The 20569-nt window shown below is 33.6% G+C and overlaps 2 protein-coding genes across 2 annotated transcripts in view; both read left to right on the forward strand.

Annotated features, from left to right (window-relative positions):
* On the forward strand, positions 2541 to 3390 carry LOC105161278 (zinc finger protein ZAT11-like). The gene has a single exon (XM_020693155.1). The coding sequence runs from the start codon at positions 2629 to 2631 to the stop codon at positions 3166 to 3168; it is 540 nt and encodes a 179-aa protein (XP_020548814.1). The 5' UTR covers positions 2541 to 2628; the 3' UTR covers positions 3169 to 3390.
* The window catches only part of LOC105161279 (serine/threonine protein phosphatase 2A regulatory subunit B''beta), a 20763-nt gene continuing 10579 nt past the window's right edge, over positions 10386 to 20569 (forward strand). The window contains exons 1-4 of the mRNA XM_011078918.2: positions 10386 to 10881; positions 16160 to 16402; positions 16528 to 16633; positions 16942 to 17041. Of these exons, the coding sequence (XP_011077220.1) occupies positions 10732 to 10881; positions 16160 to 16402; positions 16528 to 16633; positions 16942 to 17041 (599 nt within the window). The 5' untranslated portion in view covers positions 10386 to 10731. The remainder of the gene's footprint in view (positions 10882 to 16159; positions 16403 to 16527; positions 16634 to 16941; positions 17042 to 20569) is intronic.

The following is a 20569-nucleotide window of genomic DNA, read 5'->3' on the forward strand; positions in this document are numbered from 1 at the left end:
ATAAAAAAATAACATACCACAACCACTAATACTTCACTTGTTCATCAAATGAAGCAATAATCAAGAGAGTGGTAGAGAGATGTGTAAAACCTTTGGCTAGTGTGTGAACGAAGAGTTTAGAGAGTATCTGGAAGAATTGAAACGCGTACACATACGTAACTCATATATAGTCCACTAAGCAACAGCAAGATGGAAATATTGTAGACCAAACTTGCTTGTGTTTCACGGTCTTATATCATCACCACCTACGCACGTTGTTTTAGTCGATATAACAACCTTTTGCCTGCTCTATTTTAAAATTGCGGTTGCTGCTACTGTTAACGACTAAGTAACTCAAACAATTGAAAATTTTAACTCAAATTTAATTGAATTAAATCAATTATTGAGTAAATATGATGCATTTAATATATATGATTGATTACTTTCTCTTATTATGCACAAATCATATAATAAGTGTATTACATTTGTCATATGATTGATTTCGAATTAGAACTTCCCCCCACACAACCCGATATGCTGATGCAAGCATTATTATAGTGGTCTTTTTAAATACTTTATTTTTTTCCATTTTGATCGATTTATCCTAAATAGCCTTTCACATTAGAAATCTATTAGAATATAAATAAAAGCCTGAATGCAATTTCCTCTATGTGATATAGTAAATGAGTAAGTTATTTTTGTATGATAAAAATATAGCAATTCGCCCTCCATACTTTTTAAAATAAAGCATTTTACTATTTTATCTAAGGAGGTAAATTGCTTCATTTTTAAAAAACATAGGGGAAATAAATTGATGCATCTTAAAAAAATACGGAGAGGCAAATTGCTGTTTTTTTTTTACTATAGGAGGTAATTTGTTCATTTATAATATCACGTGAAGATTGTTTGTATTTTTCTCTATAAATAAATATTAAATGTTTTAAGATGAGTTGATCATTTAATCAACGAGTATTGTAAGTGGAATAGTCTTATTATTGTACTTTATATTGAATTATAATATTAAATTAATATAATTTCAAATAAAAAACATATATAAATAAATATATATTTTACTTTAATTACTGTTTCAAAAATCGAAATTCGAGGATGAGAAGGCAACAATCCAAGTTTATTGATCTTTCATTCATTTTATTTTTCTTTTTTTATTTAATTAAATAAATTAAATTAAATACCTATATTGACCGTGTTTCGATCACTAGTGTCATTCTATTTATTTTAAATAATTGTATTTTCAAATTATTAAAAAAAAATACATGAAAAATTCAAACTTTTTGGATGTTAATTATTAATAATTAATACATAGGCAGCTGAATATTAAATTTTAGGGAGTAACATAATTTATGTGGTGATGTGGTTGATATGGAATTCTAGAAGATAGAAGGTTCGGGGTACTGCAGTACGTTTCTTCCCCGGCTCGCCACTCATGACTCACTACTCCCACTATTCTCTAAGCCACGCGGTGCTTACGCGGTCAGTGACGCCTTTTCACTTCCTTTTCACACTTAATTTTTATCAAATCATCATTATTCTTTATTATCATTATTACATACTATATGTAGTATTATTATAAGGGTAAATAGATCTACACTCCCTTTTTAATTTAACTTCAAAAGTAAATAATTCATATGTGATATTGTAAATGAGTAAATTATTTTTTATAAAAAAAAATAGCAATTCATCTCTCTGTGTTTTTTAAAATGCAATAATTTATTCTCCTATATTTGTTAAAATGAAGCAATTTACCCCCTTAGACATAAAGGTAAATTGCTATTCTTTTAATCATAAGGGGATAATTTGATTATTTACAGTGTCACATGGGTAAATTGCATTAAGCGTCATATTTTGAGGTTGTATTTGTAATTATAACTAAGTACACCTATCTATTTTCAGCATTAAAAATTTACACAAACACTTGTAGGCTCATTAACTAACTACCGCTCAAGAGGTGTATCTGTAGTTTTGCATAAGAATACAATATTAACCTTCTCAGGAGGTCTATAAAAAATAGAAAATATTTGTGAATTCGAATTTAACGTCAGAGAGTGTACATGCAATTAATCCTTATTATATAATTCATACTATTAGAGGGATAATTTGCTTCATATTTCAAGATACATGGGTAATTTGTTATTTTTTTTTCACAGGAATCTTTTTACTAGAAAAATGCACAACCCCCTTATGATATTACAAATGAGCAAATTACTACCATACAAGAAAAAAAAACAACTTACTTCCCAATAAACTGCTTTATTTTAAAAGATACAGGGGGTGAATTGTTGTTATTTTCATAAAAAAATAATTTATTAATTTATAATATCACAAAAAGATAAATTACGTTAAACCTGTTTTCTTTACTCATTCTCGTATCAAAGAAGGTGAACAAGAAACTAAATTCTAAATTCTTAAACATGCAGGAAGCAATGGTACGTTACACAAATTTGACTTCCTTCTGGAGCAAGAAAGATCGCCCATTCCAATTGATTTCCACTGGTCAATTCATACATCAAGTCAAAGTACCCCTCCAATCACCACTTCCATCCAAACACCTGTATTATATATCCTCTCATTTATTACAACTCCATAGTTATTATATTTCACGTCTGTTTTCGTGTTTATTTGATCTAGGCAATGATGAAGAGGTGTAGAGAAGGATCTGCAGACGTGGAGGACGTATCGAGCATGGCGAATTGCTTGATGCTGTTGTCCGGTGATCGGGCGGCAGCGGCAGCGGCAGCAGGAGGAGGAGTATTCACCCGCGTTTTTGAGTGCAAGACATGCAACAGGCAGTTCCCGTCGTTCCAGGCGTTGGGCGGCCACCGCGCCAGCCACAAGAAGCCGAGGCTGCAGGCTGGAGGAGATCATCTGCTCCGGGCATCGTCGTCTCCGCCGAAGCCCAAAACGCATGAGTGCTCGATTTGTGGCCTGGAATTCGCAATAGGGCAGGCGCTTGGAGGCCACATGAGGAGACATAGAGCAGCCATGAATGATCAGAACCAGCAGTCGCGGTCGCCGCCACTGCCGTCGTCGGTCTTGTCTCTGTCTCCTCCACTAATTGTGAAGAAATCAAAAAGCACGAGAGTTTTGTGTCTTGATCTGAACTTGACTCCCTCGGAGAACAAGTTTCTGTTCGGGAAGGTTGCTGCTCCGGCGGTTGATTGCTTTTTCTGATCATCCATTACTCTTTAATTTCGTGTCTTCATTTTTTGGTTTTCTATGGATTTATTCATTTGTTAATTAGCAATAAGAACCTCAAAAAGCCCAGTATGCATCATATGCATTGTACAATAGATATGATTTACTATTTGATATAGGGAAAAAATTCTAGCTCCCCTCCTCACAGTTCACACACTATATATAAAGAAAAGGCGAAATTGCAAAATTGATCCTGCATATCTTGGACTAGCAATTTTTGTCCTATAAATTTTATTTTTATAGTAATTTTAGTTTTTTCTGTCAAAAATTGCCATATTTTAGACGAACAAATTGGGACTTGGGGTTTCGACTGCCAACTGAAATTAACTTACACAGTCAGCATCCTACGTGGATGCTGACATAGGGTGGAGAGGAAAAAAATGTGTAAATCAAGTGAGGAAGACTTAGGGTGTTTAACAATTTTTCTGTCGTAATTGTTTACTTCGTCATTCGCCGGCCACTATTCGACCCACAGCATCGGACCTCTTCCAAAAGCTTCGCCATCATCCAACGATTCTACCACATCATCTCTCACCTTTTTTCATCAACTCTTGGCCCATATCTCACCAATGCAATTTTCCCATCGTCCTATACATGTAGGACCAATTTTACCTAAAAAAAATTTCTTAAATTATAAATTACTACGATTAAAATTCAACAAAATCATACTATCTACAAAATTAATTCGAAAACTTAAACTTTGACTATGATTTTTATCAATATTTACTATCATTTTAGTTATGACCAGAGCATTTGTCATGATTTTTAACTGCGACTAATATTTGATCTTGCTTACAAAAAAAAATGATAGTAATTATATATATAATCGTAGTTAATTAGTATTCATCATTATTTTTACTTTCATTGTAAATAGTGATTAGTTTCTCCTAGACAATGTGTTAGCCATTTTCGAGACTTGTTGATCTTCAATCCTGCAAAAAATAAAAAAATATAAATATGATATCTTTTAAATAATAAAGAAAATTATGATAAAAGTATATGTATCAACATCCCATGTAAAAAGCATGTTAGGGATGATACCCATGAAAAATATTAAGCAATGACTTATAACTCAATCTACAACAAGTCTAGAAAAAACCTATTAAAATCAAATGTAAATTTCCAACCTTGGCCAGATAATAATTTCAAATTTTCAATTTTCAGATCACAGTATGACCACCTATCACTTAGTATAACTTTAGTTCCTCATAAACAACTTAAAGAAAAATAAAATAAAATAAACTCAAGAAAAAATAGTACTAAAATCATTATTTTGAGTAACTTACATTAGTTAGGGTATGAACTTGACCAAATATTTTTTAATTTCTTCTAGATAAAGTAGGAAGTTGACTCCTAAGGATAGCTTCCACTTCTAAATTTACTTAAATATTTTGATTGCTGGCTTGGGATTTCAATGTTTGTAGTCGTTGAATCATGGATCTCTTTGTTATCTGTTTTTGGGTGGCTCTCACAACTAAAGAATAATTTTATTGGGATGGAATTCTCGATAAAATTTCATCAATAATAAAGTTTTCGATAGAATTTTTATTGATTTTGAGATAAAAAATAAGACCGCTTCAAAAAGTGGCGTTGAAAAATATTCTGACAGGTAAGCGTTGTCGTCGGAATATTTGTCACGATTTTTTGAAGGTCTAGTTACGGCCGTCAGGAAATCCATCCATAAGACAAAAAATTAATTCCTGACTTGGGACGGACTTTGAGATAAGTAATTGAAAATTTTTAACATGCAGAAAATCTTATATATTATCGTCGGAAAATCAAACAGAAAATTTGCCGAAAGTAAGTTGGAAAATTGTGACATATATTTTGTGACGACAATATTATCGAAAACCATCCCAAATTATTTTGAGAATCAAAATGCATTTTGGATAGAATTTGTGAAGGACTTTGTCATGTTGCCATCCCAAAATATTTTGATGTAATTTGGGTTGACTTTCGTCTCAAAATCCGTTTGAAAGTAGTATGAGATGTAATATTTAATTAGGATGGCATTTTTGACAGTTATCATCCCAAAATCTACCCCAAATATTTGTTTTTTGTTAGTAAAAATTATTTTATATTTTATTTTTTAATATTTTATAAAAAGTAAATATTTGAAAACTATAATTTATCCAATAAAATTATAATTAATTAAAATAAGTAGATACTGTACATTTTACAGTACCAACAAATTAAAAATTATAAAAAAATACTAATCTAATGGCTCTAGTGGCAGGTCATCAGCATGCTTGGGGTCTGCAGCACCCTCGACTTGTTGTTGCGCTGCTCCCTCAATTAATGTCTGTGGCATTCCCATCCTGTCGCACATCGTACTTAAGACCAGCAATATTTTATCAAGCTTGGATTGGAGACTAGGGTTAGTCTACGATGAGGCAGGAATGAATGAAAATGGTTGAGAGTATGTGGTCCACGACCCAGGCTATGTCTGATGCCAATGATCATAGAGACAAGTTATTTCAAATCTATTCTAATTCCGTCCCAAAATCAGTCAAGAAATATTTTATAAATTATTTCAAAAAATCAAGGCCAAATTGCATTTTACCCCCCTATATTTTAAAAATAAATAAAAAATCCACTGTGATTTTTAAAACCCAGCAAAAAATCCCCTTTCTGTTACAATCCAATGGAAGGTGGGATACACGCGCGAGTGGTGAAAGTGGGCATGATTGTTTTGCGATTTTTGACCTTTTTGTTATTAATTAACAAAAATACTCCTATCTAGTGTTTAAAATTACTATGATTAAATGTACTTATTTTAAATTTATTTTTAATATTTTTTTATATTTTTTATCCCCAAAATTACCTTTGGTGGCCACCCAAATACCCATGGGCGACCATCGTCGTCGCCCTTCTCAGCGTCGGGCAGCGGTGCGAGGGGATTGGATGGGCAGCGGGTGGGTGGGGGTGGGGTTAATTTTATTTGTTTATATTTTATAATTATAGATCTAACATTTAAATTTTAAGTCTTAATAATTTAGATATAACGGTTCAGATGTATTGATTAAATTCTAGCTGTTATACAATAAAAAATTTTTTAACCGTCATAAAAGTAAGAAATAATATATAATAGATAAGGGCATAACGATCTTTTGATAAAAAATTAACATCGTTAACTTCAATTAACGGTGAGGGGCAAGTGTGCTATATTTAAGAAAACAGATGATTTTTTTTGCCTATTTAAACACATGGGATTTTTAGCTGACTTTTAAAAACACAATGAGGTAATATGCAATTTGGTCAAAAATTTAAAAGGCAAAATTGCACAATCTTATATGTATTAGGGGTGGCAAAAATTAGTCCCATAAGTATTGAATTGACAATTTTAATCATGTAAGTTTCAATTTAGTGGAAATTTTAGTCCTTTCGACAAAATATTGCCAGATTTTAGCCGAACATATCGGGAATTAGGGTTCCGATTGCCAACTGGGCTCGAATTAAATACATAGCATCCTCATGGGATGCTGACATAAAAAAGTAAAAAAAAAAGATATCAAAAGATTTTTCTTTTGATGTTTGAACATAAGTTGCTAAATAATACATATTTTCGGCACTACCAAAAAATAGGTGATTGTGAACGTAAATATTTGGGGCCGGCATACTCCATTAGGTGTAACTGGTATTGTAAACATGTCATGGATGATAAATTATTTGTTTTTGTGATGTGAAAACCATAAGAAAAGCCGTTCCAACGAGTTGTACAAGTTATTGTCCCAAATTCCGTTACAAAACAAAATCTATTACAATTTTTCAATGGATTTTGGGTCGGCTATAATTAAAATTGGGACAGCTTGAGCAAAAACGGAATTTTTCGGTCTAAATATGTTAGTAACTCCATTACAATTTTATGACAACTAAATAAGCCGTTCAAATTTATATACCATTCACAAATCTACATAAATTTGCCCAATACTTTTTAATCGTTCCAAAAGCCATCCCACAAGCCGCTCTAATCTATAATGGTTATATAACCATTAATGATTATATCTTAACAGCAACTTTTCCATCCCAAAATCCATTCTTATAGCTGCTCCAAAAATTTGTATATATATATATATATATATGTGTGTGTGTGTGTGCGTGTCTGTTTATTATTTTTGTTGCATTTGTTTTCAATCTGTTTCATTGTTAAACCACACACACTCAATATCTATCTTATTTTAAAGTATATTAAAGATAATAGCATATTTCTCATGTACCGTTGTTCCTTTGAGCTAGTTGACATCAAAATTTTGGAATAAAATTATCAATTAAAAGCTCAATAAATTGATTAATAATTGGGTTTCAAATTAAAGTAAAAAAGTTTGGATTTTATCATGAATAAATTCGCATAAGTATTCATACTAAATCTAGACCATATGTGTTTTTGGTGGATTGATTCAAGATAAATATGAGTTATTTTTTATTTTGGATTAGCTAATTGGATCAAAATATATTTAAGTACAATCCGATAGTTAATGGATTCATATCCAAGTCCATGGTATACAAGCACAACAGACGTGAGCCAAATTATTGTAGACCTACTCATGCCTATAAATAAGTGTCTCCACCACTTAAGTCAAAGAGGGAGACACATACCACAAATCCAGAGGACATACAACGTTCCTCCACACTATACACGAAGACACATAGATAGCAAATTCAAAGCAAGAGTAAGTCCAAAAGCTTTCTGCCACAATAAAACTCTGCAATCGCAGGGCCTTGATACAATATTCAAGGTAGCATGTGGTAGCCTTTCACAAATCTAAGGGATATCGCATATCCAATTTAAGAACAAGTTTCTGGTGGGAATTGACATTCGTAGAGAAGAATGAGAGGGCTACTTTAAATTCAGAGCTTATAAACCACTTATATTTAAATTAATAATCTCATTTGGTCCATTTTATTTCTTGTCTTGTAATCCATTTTTCAGATACGAAATTCGTGTGAATGGTAACAATCAGGATTCATTTTAATCTAAACTAGTTTAATTATAACTTTTAATTTCTATATTTCAATGTTAAGTATTACTAGTGAAACTTAATTAATTTATAGCTCAAAATTTATTTTTATATATGTTTGCATATACATGTGTATAATTTGTAGTGATCATCTTGTTAAGGCATCTGCAGAGATGAGTGTATGAGAAAAATATGTCGAAGAATGTGGGTATTAGGCAGGAGTTTGAGACTGGTGCTAAGGGTCTCATAGAATGGGTCAAGTGTCAGCATGCATATATGTCGGGCTAGAAGATTAGACGCCCATCTCATAAGTGAATAAATCAAAGTATAAAACACCAGATGAGGTTAATTTTGACTTATGTATGAAAGGTTTATGCTAGAATATTATAATTGAATTTGCCATGGTGTCAAGGGCCGCTGGCGCACTCGGCACCCTTGACATACATTCGGCCATGCAACCGCTCAACCCGACTGACCAACAACTTTTATCGACAGACGCTGGACTTCCGCAGTCTTAGAGTTTTAGGCTTATGTCTTTTGTCTTGTACAACACTTGTAAATACTTTTGTTTGCTTAGGGGGGCATTGTGCCTCTTAAGGTGCGATGTTCAACCCCTTTTGGTATTTAATGTAGTCAATAGAAAAAATCTTTTTAAAACTATTATAGAGGGGAATGAGTTCTCGAAGCTTGGTGTAGTGTTACATGCTAGTGTCCTCCTCAAGGCGATCCCCTTGCGCTAGCATCGTTTCTACAATGTATATGCAATTTGCTATTCAATTAAATCCACGTTCTAAATCTTGTAATCAATTTATTGCTTTCCTACTGCACCTTGCTTACTGTTGTTGCTTCTGTCGCAATCTGTGTTGCTATATTCGGTTGGCACGCTGTGCTAGTGTCGGGGGGAGTTTTGTTGTTGTGTTGCTATTGGCTGAAGTAGTCATTTGCTGTGGACTGCTAGCCACACGGTGCTCCTTTCCCCGCATTGCGGAAGGCACTTCGTGAGACATGGGGATGACAGAGTGCATGAGTACTTTGATATAATGATCGCCGCAATCCAGCAACAAAGTGCACGAGTACTTTAATGTAATGAATGCCGCAATCTATGAGCACATCCCAGTTGCATAGGAAGCTAATATGCACTGGGTTAACGATTAGTAGATGGATTTAGCCCAAAAGGATTTATGATGCAGCTGGGTTGGAATTATTTTTGTTGTACGCCAAAGGTGTACCTGATGAGGGTTCGAGCTCCTGTCCTACTAATGACGGTTCTAGTTTATGGTATGATAGGGGGCCCAATGATGTGTCCGAGTTATATTACCATTTTTTAGATGTAGTACACGCTGCCAACTAGCCTTTGTACAATGGGTGTAATGAATTTTAGTTGTTTGCAGTTGTTGGTTTACCATCCCAAACAGCACAAGTGCACCATAATTCAAACGAGCAACTTTTTTGCTCACATCCTTATCCATTTATTCAGTGAATAACCAAAAATCCAAGTCGTGGGTTGATATATGCTGACATCAACTTCAATTTTTCAATTTCATTTTGGATTAATAATTAACCTATGAAAAAACAATACGTAAATAAATAAAACATTGAGTTAGTAATTTATGTTTTTATCAATAATTATCATTAAATATACGATTATTGAGATGAAAATCACAAATAACTCTTGTCAATTAATTTTTTTTAAAGAACATATAATTTATTATATCATTTAAAAATATTCTAATATAAAAATATTAAGTCAACATATTAATGAAAAACAAATTTAGAATTACAAAATTTTGAACTTTAATTTTATCAGTCACCCAAACATAGTTATTTATCAACATATTGAAAAACATATCTAGCACCATTAATATATTTATATAACAAATTATAATTATTTATTGATTAAAAACTATACATGATTAAATAAATACTACATGGAAAATGATTTTATTTCTTAAGTTTTTGAAGTTTATTCACTTGAATTTAGATGGATTAATGGATAATAATCTAATTAAATTGGGAGAAAAAAAGTATAAATATTTTTCTTAGATTCAAATTGGGAACTCTTAGAGAGCACTAATATAATTTACTATAAACAAAAAGGTCACGTGATAATCACGTGGGATTGACTCCCGGAATTGGGCTTACGTTTCGACTCCCTAGTGCTTCTGTCTATGGGTATTGGGTATAGTTTGATTTCAGGTGTGAATATAATGATAATAATAATAATCTTATAATTCTTACTATTATTATCATCGCTACTATTACTTCCTCCCCTTCTCTCTCTCTCGCGCACACACGCACACCGCTTTTCTGCTCCAAGGGTTTGCAATCTCTCTGTAAATTCCGTCCCTCCGATCTCAGTTCGAGCCGAATTCCAGGGTTTGTTTGCAGCGCATGTAGTAGTAGTACACATCTGGAATCTTATGTGCGCCGAAGATTCGGAATCTACGAGGATCCGTGAGTGCAAGAAATCTCCAGCTTTCTGCTTGGGTTGGGCCATTTTAGGGTTCTGTTGATGGTTGAAGAGGCATTTGAAGATCTGAGGGTTGTGAGTAATATTATAATTTGAGGGATTTTGAGAGATATGGATTTGGATTTCAATGGTGATGTTGCGAGCCTCGATGCCGAACTCTTGCAACTTCCGGAGGTGTCTCCTTTGGCCATCAAAGCCAACCCTTGCGTCGCAGAGAAGCTTTTTGATCAGTGGCTATCCCTTCCTGAAACCAATTCTTTGGTAATTATTATGTTTTCCTTAGTTCTTAAATTACAGTCTGGCGATGATTTTCGTGATTTGGGTAGCGCGTTTTCTTTTGTTGTTTAGATTAGGTTAGTTTACGTTATCTGAGTGTTGATGAGTGTATAAGATTGATACTCTTTTACATGCAATGTCATTTTCACACATTTTCTGTTAAAAGTTACAAAAAAGAGGAATTATAGTTGAGCTTTGGGTTTGTACTCTGATGCATTGTGAAGAAACCGTGCTGTTTTCTGTGCTGTTCTTGAGGTTTTCTTGTTGTGTAGCAATGGGGAAAATTAATTTGGTAAATATACAGAAGGAAATATGTGATAAACATGTGCCATGCTGTTAGCAATGGGTTGAAAGTGGATATTCCCATAGGAGACTTAGAGGTGAGCACCAGCAGTTTGAGTCACTTAATGCAATCATGTTTCAGGTCAGAGCTTAACTTGTAAGAAGGGTCAAAAGAGAGGTAGTTGGTGATATCTTAATGGTGTGTACAGGAAATAAATTGCCAAGAGATACGTATTCTTACATGCAGCAAATATAAGTTGCTAAATTGCTTAGGTGCCAAATGAATTACTCCGGGTCATATTCATGTATCATGTTATCCACTTGTCTCACTTGTTTAATCTCTTGATAATTTCTTTGCCTTACTTGAGCTTGATTTCCAAGCCTAATGAACTCCAGGCCTCCAGCTGCTTGATATGATAACAATTGCTGTTTCTTAATGCATTTGTTGCTTGTACGATCAAGAACGTTAGTAGGTTATTGATTTTTACTCGTAAGATATATTAATTCCATAGGTTTCGAGGATTACTATAACAACTAATTGTAATGCAACTGTAGGGCGCTGATGCTTAAAAAAAGTTAAATGAATTTTAAGTTTAAATATGGTGGTTGAAACATGTGAATGCCCAACTTCGTGAAAGAACTAAAATTTTTATTTGAGAAAATAACCTTATATCAGATATTTTTTTTGCTCCCTGATATTTTCTCGAAAGTGAAACTTCAATATCAAAAGTTCCTTTTCAACTTAAGAACTTCTGCTTCTTCAGCTTGTTTCCATCTCAAATTTCTTGACATTTTGTCACCCGAAGTTCTAATCTATTGTGCTTGTTGCCACTTGAATTCTATTATGTCCTCAATTGATAATCCAGTATTATGTCCTATCATTTGACTCAGTTAACATTATTATTCATAGTGAATAAAGCTTAAGCTATCCATATAAAGAAGAATGTGAAGTGTAGAAAAAAATTGGTTATAACTACGATGAGATATCTGAAGTTCTAATTTTATCAGAATTTGAATGTCGCACTGTTTGCAGATAAGACATTTCCTTGTAGTTGGTGTTTGTATCTTGACTAGAAGATTCTGGTAATAGAAGTTAGTTATAATAATATGATATGCAGTAGCTAATATGAAAAGTATCAATTACGCATGCACATAGGTAAGCTTTCCGTAAGGCAATTGCCTTTGCAGAGGAATTTCCAGATAAGTCATTAGGTATAAAGAATTAACTTTGGAATATAAAATAGACTTGGTTTTGAATATTCATAAATAATACGAATTTCACAAAATTGTGTTCATCATAGGGTCACCTGTATGGATAAAAGATATAGATTTGCGTGAATGCTGGTTGAAACTTTTGTACCTTAGCTTGGTGTGATTTCAGAGTGATATAGTTTTATACTTATCACTCTTGTAAGCTGTGTCGGTGAATTGTATGCTCTAGCATAAAGATGGCAAGTTCAGGGTGGGATTTTTGCTTTAGCTCAAATATCTTAGGCAGCAGTTTCTAAGGTCAATTTACTCAACTGCACACTGCTGGAATGCATTTTTTGCAGGGCCAGAATTTTGTGCTGTGGCAACTCTTGTTAGCAATTATTAATTCCAAGAATGTTAAACCTGTGGAGTGTGGACTAATTTCTTGTGGCAGGAATGACCTTTAGCCATAAATGTGAAACATGAGAAGTTTTAAGTGAATGTGTACAACCATTATGCCCTTCACATAAAGCATATTATTACCTTCCACACAGCATGATCCATGACACTGATTTTATGTGAGGAAAAATCTGAGCTGCTTTAAGTTCTGCTGACTTGACTAAGTTAGCACAATGTGCTAAAATTGTTTCAGTACTGGAGCTCAATTGACTACCATCAGTCGGCATTTGATTGTGTACATATTTCATCAGATATGTCTCTGCACGTATGTATGACTTGGTTTGAGTGCAGTATAAGTTCATGCCTCCAAACTCTCCGGGGCTCATTAAGGGTTTGTTTGGTTCAAGTGACAGGAAAAGAGAAGTGTAAGGGGGAGAGAAAACTAATAGTTTTCCTTCAAGCTGTTTGGTATGATTGGAAGGGGAATAAATCTCAAATACTTTTACTTGTTTGTATGAGGAAAACAAATTTAGAAGAAAATACTATTTTTTGTAATTTTACTCAATAACCCTTCTCTTGGTTTTGTATTAGAAAAATAAACAAATTAAGATCATACTAATATAATTGTAGTATATCAAAAATTTAAAAACCTTAACAATAAAAATATTTATCAAACAAGAACAAGAATATTTTTTATTAATAAAAATATTCATTCGACTTTGATGCAATAGTTTTTTAGGCGATTATGTACCGTATTATTAGCGGGAAGGAGAAAACAATTGGAGGGAAATTAGATATGTATATAGCGTAAAGAAAAATAAAATATATACTTGTTTTTTTGTCTTTTTGGCCTTATACTTTCACTTTTCTGCCCAATTTCGGACGGAAACAAAATTGGACTCCGGAGGGGTTTCGTATGCATCGAGTTTTACTCCCCTCCATCTCTTTTCCGTAACCAAACACCAAACTATCTCTTATACATTCTTTTTTACTTTCACTTCTCTTATACTCCCACTTCTCACCCCCACCAAACATACTCTAAGAGAAGACTTTTAGTTTTCGTTTCATATTTATACCCGATCCCATGGAGTCATGGACCATGAAAACAATGGTAAAGCAGAAGTTCTGATTAGGAATAGAGTTTCTATATGTTGCCTAATTGCTATATCAAATTCAATAATTGTAATATATTTAAGCTGAAATGTAAAGATGGGAGATCATAGTCATTGAATGAAGAATTTGCATCTTGGATCTGGAGCTCTTGCAATTTTAATCCGTCTTTTCTTCAGAAGTTCAAACTCTGAGGAGAAAATGGTTAGAGATTCTGCTGATAACTTCTGTTATTTTCTAGTTTGCAAACCACATATCTCTCTTAGATCCTCTATCGCCTCTATCACAATTATTACTCCTAGGACATATCTAGTGTTTTTGTAATCACCCAAATGTTTCTTTTTAAATAATGGATGCTCATTTTCTAGAATATTTTATGTATGTTGGTATCTCCATGCTGAGTGATACTTTTCCTCTAAAGATTTGCATGGTCTGGGAGTCATGTTTTAACTTTTTCATCCTTTATTTTCCCCCATCAAATTGAAAATTTCAAGAGAAGTACAGAAGAATAATCAATGTATATATGGGATTGGAGTTTATATCTTTAGGAGATGTTAATGAAAAGCTGAGGTAAATTTGACATTGAATGTTTGTAAGGCTTAAGGATATTCAAGTTATGCCAAGTGTGTCTTAATTTCCTTTTTATTTCTTATAGACATTTTGCTTGGTTGACTGAAGATTATACATCATGTGGTCAGCTTGCATGTTTATCCATGTGGATTCATACGTGAACATGTCCGTGCAACACATCCAATTTACCAATACCACTGTTCATTACATGACCAAGGAATTATGATTTTTTTTTTTTTTTTGACTCTATGGGAAAATCATATGTTGGTAAAGTTATGTAAATATGTTACTTACTGTAATTACTTTCTTATAATTGTTCAGCGTGTTTTTAGATTTTTAATCAACTTCCTAATCATGATTCAATTCATTCATGCATTTACATATTGTATAAGTGGATGCTACTTTTAAGAGGAACCTAGTTACTAAAGAAAATGGGTGGCACTCAAATCTGATTTTTAAGAAGGTTTCCCTTAATGATTGTATAAAGGTAAATTATATGTTGTGCCCATTGCTTAGTTCTCTAGGCTAGCCTACCAAAGAAAGCTCAATATTATATAGCCTTGTGTGTGCTTACTGATGAGGTAGAAGACAAGATGTATGCTATGAGGGACTCCAAACCAATGATGTTTTCACAAATCTGAGTCTCATAATTTGACTGACTCATGTAATCACATGTAAAACATAATTGGCTTCTGCTTTATGGGCTAAAATATGCATTACCATGGTTATATAAAGGGAAGGATATTTCAGAGATCTTTTTTAGATTATGAAAAAGAGTGGCTTTGGGAAGGTCCAAATTTCTGTTCAAGTGGAAGATATTTTCCATTTTCCTTGTCGGGAAGGTCAAGAGAAATACCATTTTTTATCTTCCATTCTACAATTACGCAATCTTATTTTTCTGTTTATTTTAGGGGTATTGTAGTCTGTTTTACCCATAGATTGTCTAATTGCTATAGAAGAGACAGTAATTCTGAAAGTAGACGAGGAATGTCGATTGCCCTCCTTGTCTTGTCCGTTTGGTTCCTCTTTCTGCGAAATAATGGTAGGACGCCTCCTCTTCAGTTTTCCTATAGATGCTTCCACAAATGGAGCCGAAGTGAATTCTAAGATACATTATTTGGGAGCTTGGAGGTGGCATTTTTATAGATTTGGTTTGACTGATTAGTGACTTGCTACCACGCTATAATTATTGTAATAATGTGGTTTACTTGGAAAATCTCTATACTGTTTTGAAGTATATCTGTATACTTTTTTGGAATCAAATTGTATGTATTAATTTACTTGTATTTTATAGGTTTAATCGTGAAGAACTTGTGTTGCAAAGTAGAATTCACAATTGTACCTTTTCATCTGGTGGATGTTTTGCTACCACATTCATATCCATTATTTATTTTGATGCAGTTGGGACCTTTACATTCTCACACGTTATCTTTCAATTATGAATTGTTGTCTAATCTAATTTTTTCTTTACATGTTTTACAATAGGCTGGAGTGGAACAGTCTTTTCCATGTAAAGTATTCACATGTCGGTCATCCAAAGCACAAATTGCAATATAATTTATTGTAATACTTTAGTTGTTTAGAATTGGGACGAAAGCAAGTTAGCTGATAGTTTCTGTTTTTTGAAAGCCATATATTACTTTTCTCTTGAGTCTTCGCACAGTTGAAACAGTAATCAATTTTTCTTACAAAGATCCACCTACAATTACAGGTAAAATCCTTGCTAAATAATGCTAAGGGAGGAGGTCCACTAAATGTCGCTGGAGTGTCATCTAGCACAAATTCCGCAGCAAGCAATTCGTTGCCTTCAATGTTCCCTGCTGGTAGTACACCTCCACTTTCACCAAGAAGTTCATCAGGTTCACCTCGCATCATGAAACAGAGGGCAGGGCCGTCTGCTTTAGGCTCTCCGCTGAAATTAGTAAATGAGCCTGTGAAGGAGCTCATACCTCAGGTTCAATTAGTTGATTTTTTATATGTTTATGGGTATTGTTCAATTTGTTTTCCTTTTTCTCTTTACTGCTTTTACTTTGATATTGATAATTATTGATAGTTTGATAATACTTGTAACAAGTGCAGTTCTATTTCCTTAATGGCCGTCCGCCACCAAATGAATTGAAAGAGCGGTGTTTGTTTAGAATCAATCAATTTTTCTATGGTCACATGGATGGTCTCCAAATGCACGGTGAGATTTTCTAGAATGTCTATTTTTGTATGTTTTGTAAAATCATACCTCTATTTTTATAAGTTTTCAATTGTATTCAGTTACTCTTTTATCTACCAATGCTTCTGGAACTTGTAATGTGAAATATGAACAAATGATATGTCAATTAGTGGCCGAGGATTTCATTTGATCTGTCAATTAGTGGCTGAGGATTTCATTTTCTTCGTCTATTATCTGCTGATCTATTGGGGTTGGAACTTGCTATATGAGATATGAACATATGATCTGTCAGTGATAGCTGCATATGCTTACGTTTTCATGGGATTCAGAATTCAAACCAGTGACGAAGGAAATCTGCAAGCTACCTTCATTCTTCTCCACTGCCCTATTTAGAAAGATTGACGTTGATTGTACAGGAGTTGTGACCAGGTAATTTGCTGTGTTGCTATTTTACTCATTGTGTTCTTTTTTCCTTGAGTTTGAAATTCGCCATTTTGGTTTTTATTTCTCTTCTTTCCATACATACACATAATGAACTAGATCAACTTCCACATGGAAAAAGATTAAGTACACTAGATGTTGATATAGTGGGAACACATTGATTCAATTGTGTAGGAAAATGAGGGGAAGGCAACTATCACATTTACTGAATATCATGGTGAAGTAGCGTTCGTCATCATCATAATGCTTAACATATGCTGTTGTTAATTCTATTGATAGTATTGAAAAAGATTAATCTGAGCATGAAGCTTACTGTATGCAATTAATGGTTCTATAAAAGTAGAGTGGCAGGCCAAGTGTACAGAGCTCACACTAACTCCAATATGACTTTATTTCTCTATCTGGCACATCTATATATGCTCAAACTTTGTTTATGAACTCACACCAAGTTGGACTAGTCTGTATTCTGTGGCTAGAAACTTTGTTATCTTCTGCAGAGTAATTCAAAGTTTAGGTGTCTTTTTCATGTCTGATTTATCTTTCCATGAGTCAGGACAAGGCCGTAATTATTTGGTGGATAATGTGCTCTGTTTTCTGTATTCTGATCTTGTGCTATGTGCCCCTTATTCCTTGCAATCAAATTCTATTTTCTTAAATTTTCCATGTAGTGGTTTTCTAAAATTATAGTTTATATGGCATTCTGCAGTGTAAGACCAAGATCACAACTACTGTTTTGTGATTTATGATATTTAACACTGTGAAGGAGTGCTACTCATGTTTATGAACTGTAGACATCTGTTTTAATTTTGGCCTATTTATCATCTGATTATAGTTCAACAAAGCATTGGGATTTTTAGGAGAACTGGTTAATCGAATCCCACGGCCGGATATTTATTTAATGTGCAAAGGGATGGTTGTGACAATTTCACTTCTTTCCTTCACCCGCACTGTCAATTAATAATGCCTAATGTATATTAAGACAAGACAAAATTCTACAATTTTCTTGAAGTGACCAATGTAATTCTTTATTGCAAAATTTGGCTATTAACGGCTAATAGACCGATTAGCTTTTCATCAGACCATACAAAGCTGCCGGTTCTGCAGCCAAATTCTCCCAAATTAGTTCAGGGAAAGCTGATTAATTTTTTCTCCTATCCATTTTTGGCTCTACTTGGGACCCAAAAAAAAAATCCTAAAATCATGAGGTGCATTACTAGTGTTAAGAGCTATTAGTGATGTGCTGCTCTCCATCGTTGAGTTCAGACAGTTTTTTCTACCATTGGATATTTTGTTCATTGATTTAGTAGACCAACAATAACAACCGGAACTCCATGTAAGGCGGTTACTTTCTTAAATAACAACGAACTAGCTGCTTCTGATGCAGTTGCACTTTTAGAATATGGTATGAAGTCAGCTATCTTTGAGAATCAACCAACAACCATGAACATTAAGGTATGTACTTGCCTACATCACATAATTAGCTGTTCAGGTTGCTGCTCTGCCGGTATTCCCACGACTTAGCGAATTGAGGGTGGTAGTGCTGCTCCAAAAGCAACAAAACTCGTGTCAAGTTTGGCCAGGGGTATCATTCAACTGAAATAGTTGGTTGATTAGGATGCAGTAAACTGGCACTCATTCCTCTAGCTGCAATAGTGGTGAGCATGAGTGATGGAGAAACGTATCAATTAATTGACGGAGGAATTGACTAAGGAAATTAAAAAGAAAGAGCAGGAGAAAAAACTGGAGGATGGAGTGGAAGAGTGTGGATATGAGGATTGAGGAAATCTTCAAGGTCCCGTTCAATTGGTGGGAATTGAATCTGAGGTAGAATTTTATTGCTAGGATTCTGATTGCTAGTAACTTGATTCCATTAGAATTTATAACATCTGGAAACAAAAGGAATTTAAGTAAGGGAGAAACATATTGTTTTAGATGTTTGGTATAGTATATACAATAAGGGCTTGTTTGTTGAACACTATCATACATAATCACTTGTTTGGTTGGAATGAGTGAAGGCCGGTATAAATTAAAGGCCCTGTAATATATATTCTCATATGTACGGGCCATAGTGTATCCCACCATGGTGGTGCCCAAAGGTATAATATTTTGTTGGGACCAAAATGCCCATATACTTCCACAATTATACAAAATGCATTCGATGTGTCTTGACTAACTCTTCCTCTTCCCCCTCTTCTTATATACACCCCCATTGAAGACAACACCTACCACCATTGAAGACATAATTTATATCACACCGTTCTTTTGAAAAATTCCCTTTTTTGCATATTATTTAGCATATTGAGGATGACAAATTTATTAATCTTCAAAACTTAATTGAATTTAGCCCATAACCAGTTATAATTTCATGCAAAGCAATGTTATATGAAAAAAGACAAAATACATAAATTAGATACGATAAGGTATTTTTGCTTGTATGAATTCCAAAATCATAATAGAAAAGCTTATTATTAACTTTATTAAAAATAAACCTCATCAATAAGTAGTGAGAGCATTTAATTTGTTTATAGCCATTCACATATTGCATAGCTGAGATGGAATCAACATTAAAAAGGTTACCCTTAGTGGTCTTCTTCTATGTTATCATACTTAATAATCCATTCAATCAAACACAACCCGAAATTTTACATGTGATATGACACTGCACAATATGTCCAACCAAACAAAGGATAATGGATCAAGAGATTAGTTATAATGCAATTCCCATTCAATCTCATCATGCCTAATCCCAAAAATCTAAGCAAACATGTCCTGAAGGAATGCAATTTGTTATTTGGATGAGTTTACAAAAAAAGTTGTTCTTACATACATTCACATTTATGTGAATATTGTATATTTATATACATATGTAAATGTATATATAATTGTTTATATAGACATAAATAGAAATAAATAAACTAAATGTGTTCACAATAAATATAAAGAAAATATGTGCTTTTATATATATATTTATTTCGTATATATATGATATTAATGTTAAATACAATATGATTTTAGAATAATCTCCCGAATGGCCTCATCTAATTGATCTTCTGCATGCAGTTTACTGGAAAATCTGCAACTTTTCTGATTCCTCCTTTATTTATGTCAAGAGCTCTAACCAATCTGTCTTCCTGTTCACCCAAGTTCAGGTTCACCCTGAACCTGCACATGGTTAAAATTGACTCCTCTTCAAGATCTGCTTCTCTTTTGCTGCCACCTTTGTTTATGCCTAAAGGCTCGTATTAACCCTGAGATTCCTCCACCTATCATCCAGTCTTTCATGTGAGAGAAGAGCTTGGAACAGCTTGTGACAACTCCTCAATCACATGCCTCGTATCAGCCATGTCCATAGCTTGTGCTTGCCATCCTCACCTTTCACGTCCACTGCTACCATGATTTGCCTTTACGAAAGGATCAAGGCCCTGGTGGCAGGAACTCATAGGAGTCGGTGAAATATGAGTAAACAGAAATCACACTAAAAAATGCAGCAGATATAATGAAATTGACATTAACTAA

Source organism: Sesamum indicum, linkage group LG4, assembly GCF_000512975.1.
Source record: "Sesamum indicum cultivar Zhongzhi No. 13 linkage group LG4, S_indicum_v1.0, whole genome shotgun sequence".
NCBI classification, from domain to species: Eukaryota; Viridiplantae; Streptophyta; class Magnoliopsida; order Lamiales; family Pedaliaceae; genus Sesamum; species Sesamum indicum.

Coding starts and splice junctions, on each gene's coding strand:
- LOC105161278 (XM_020693155.1), top strand. CDS start 2,629: ATGATGAAGAGGTGTAGAGAAGGATCTGCAGACGTGGAGGACGTATCG.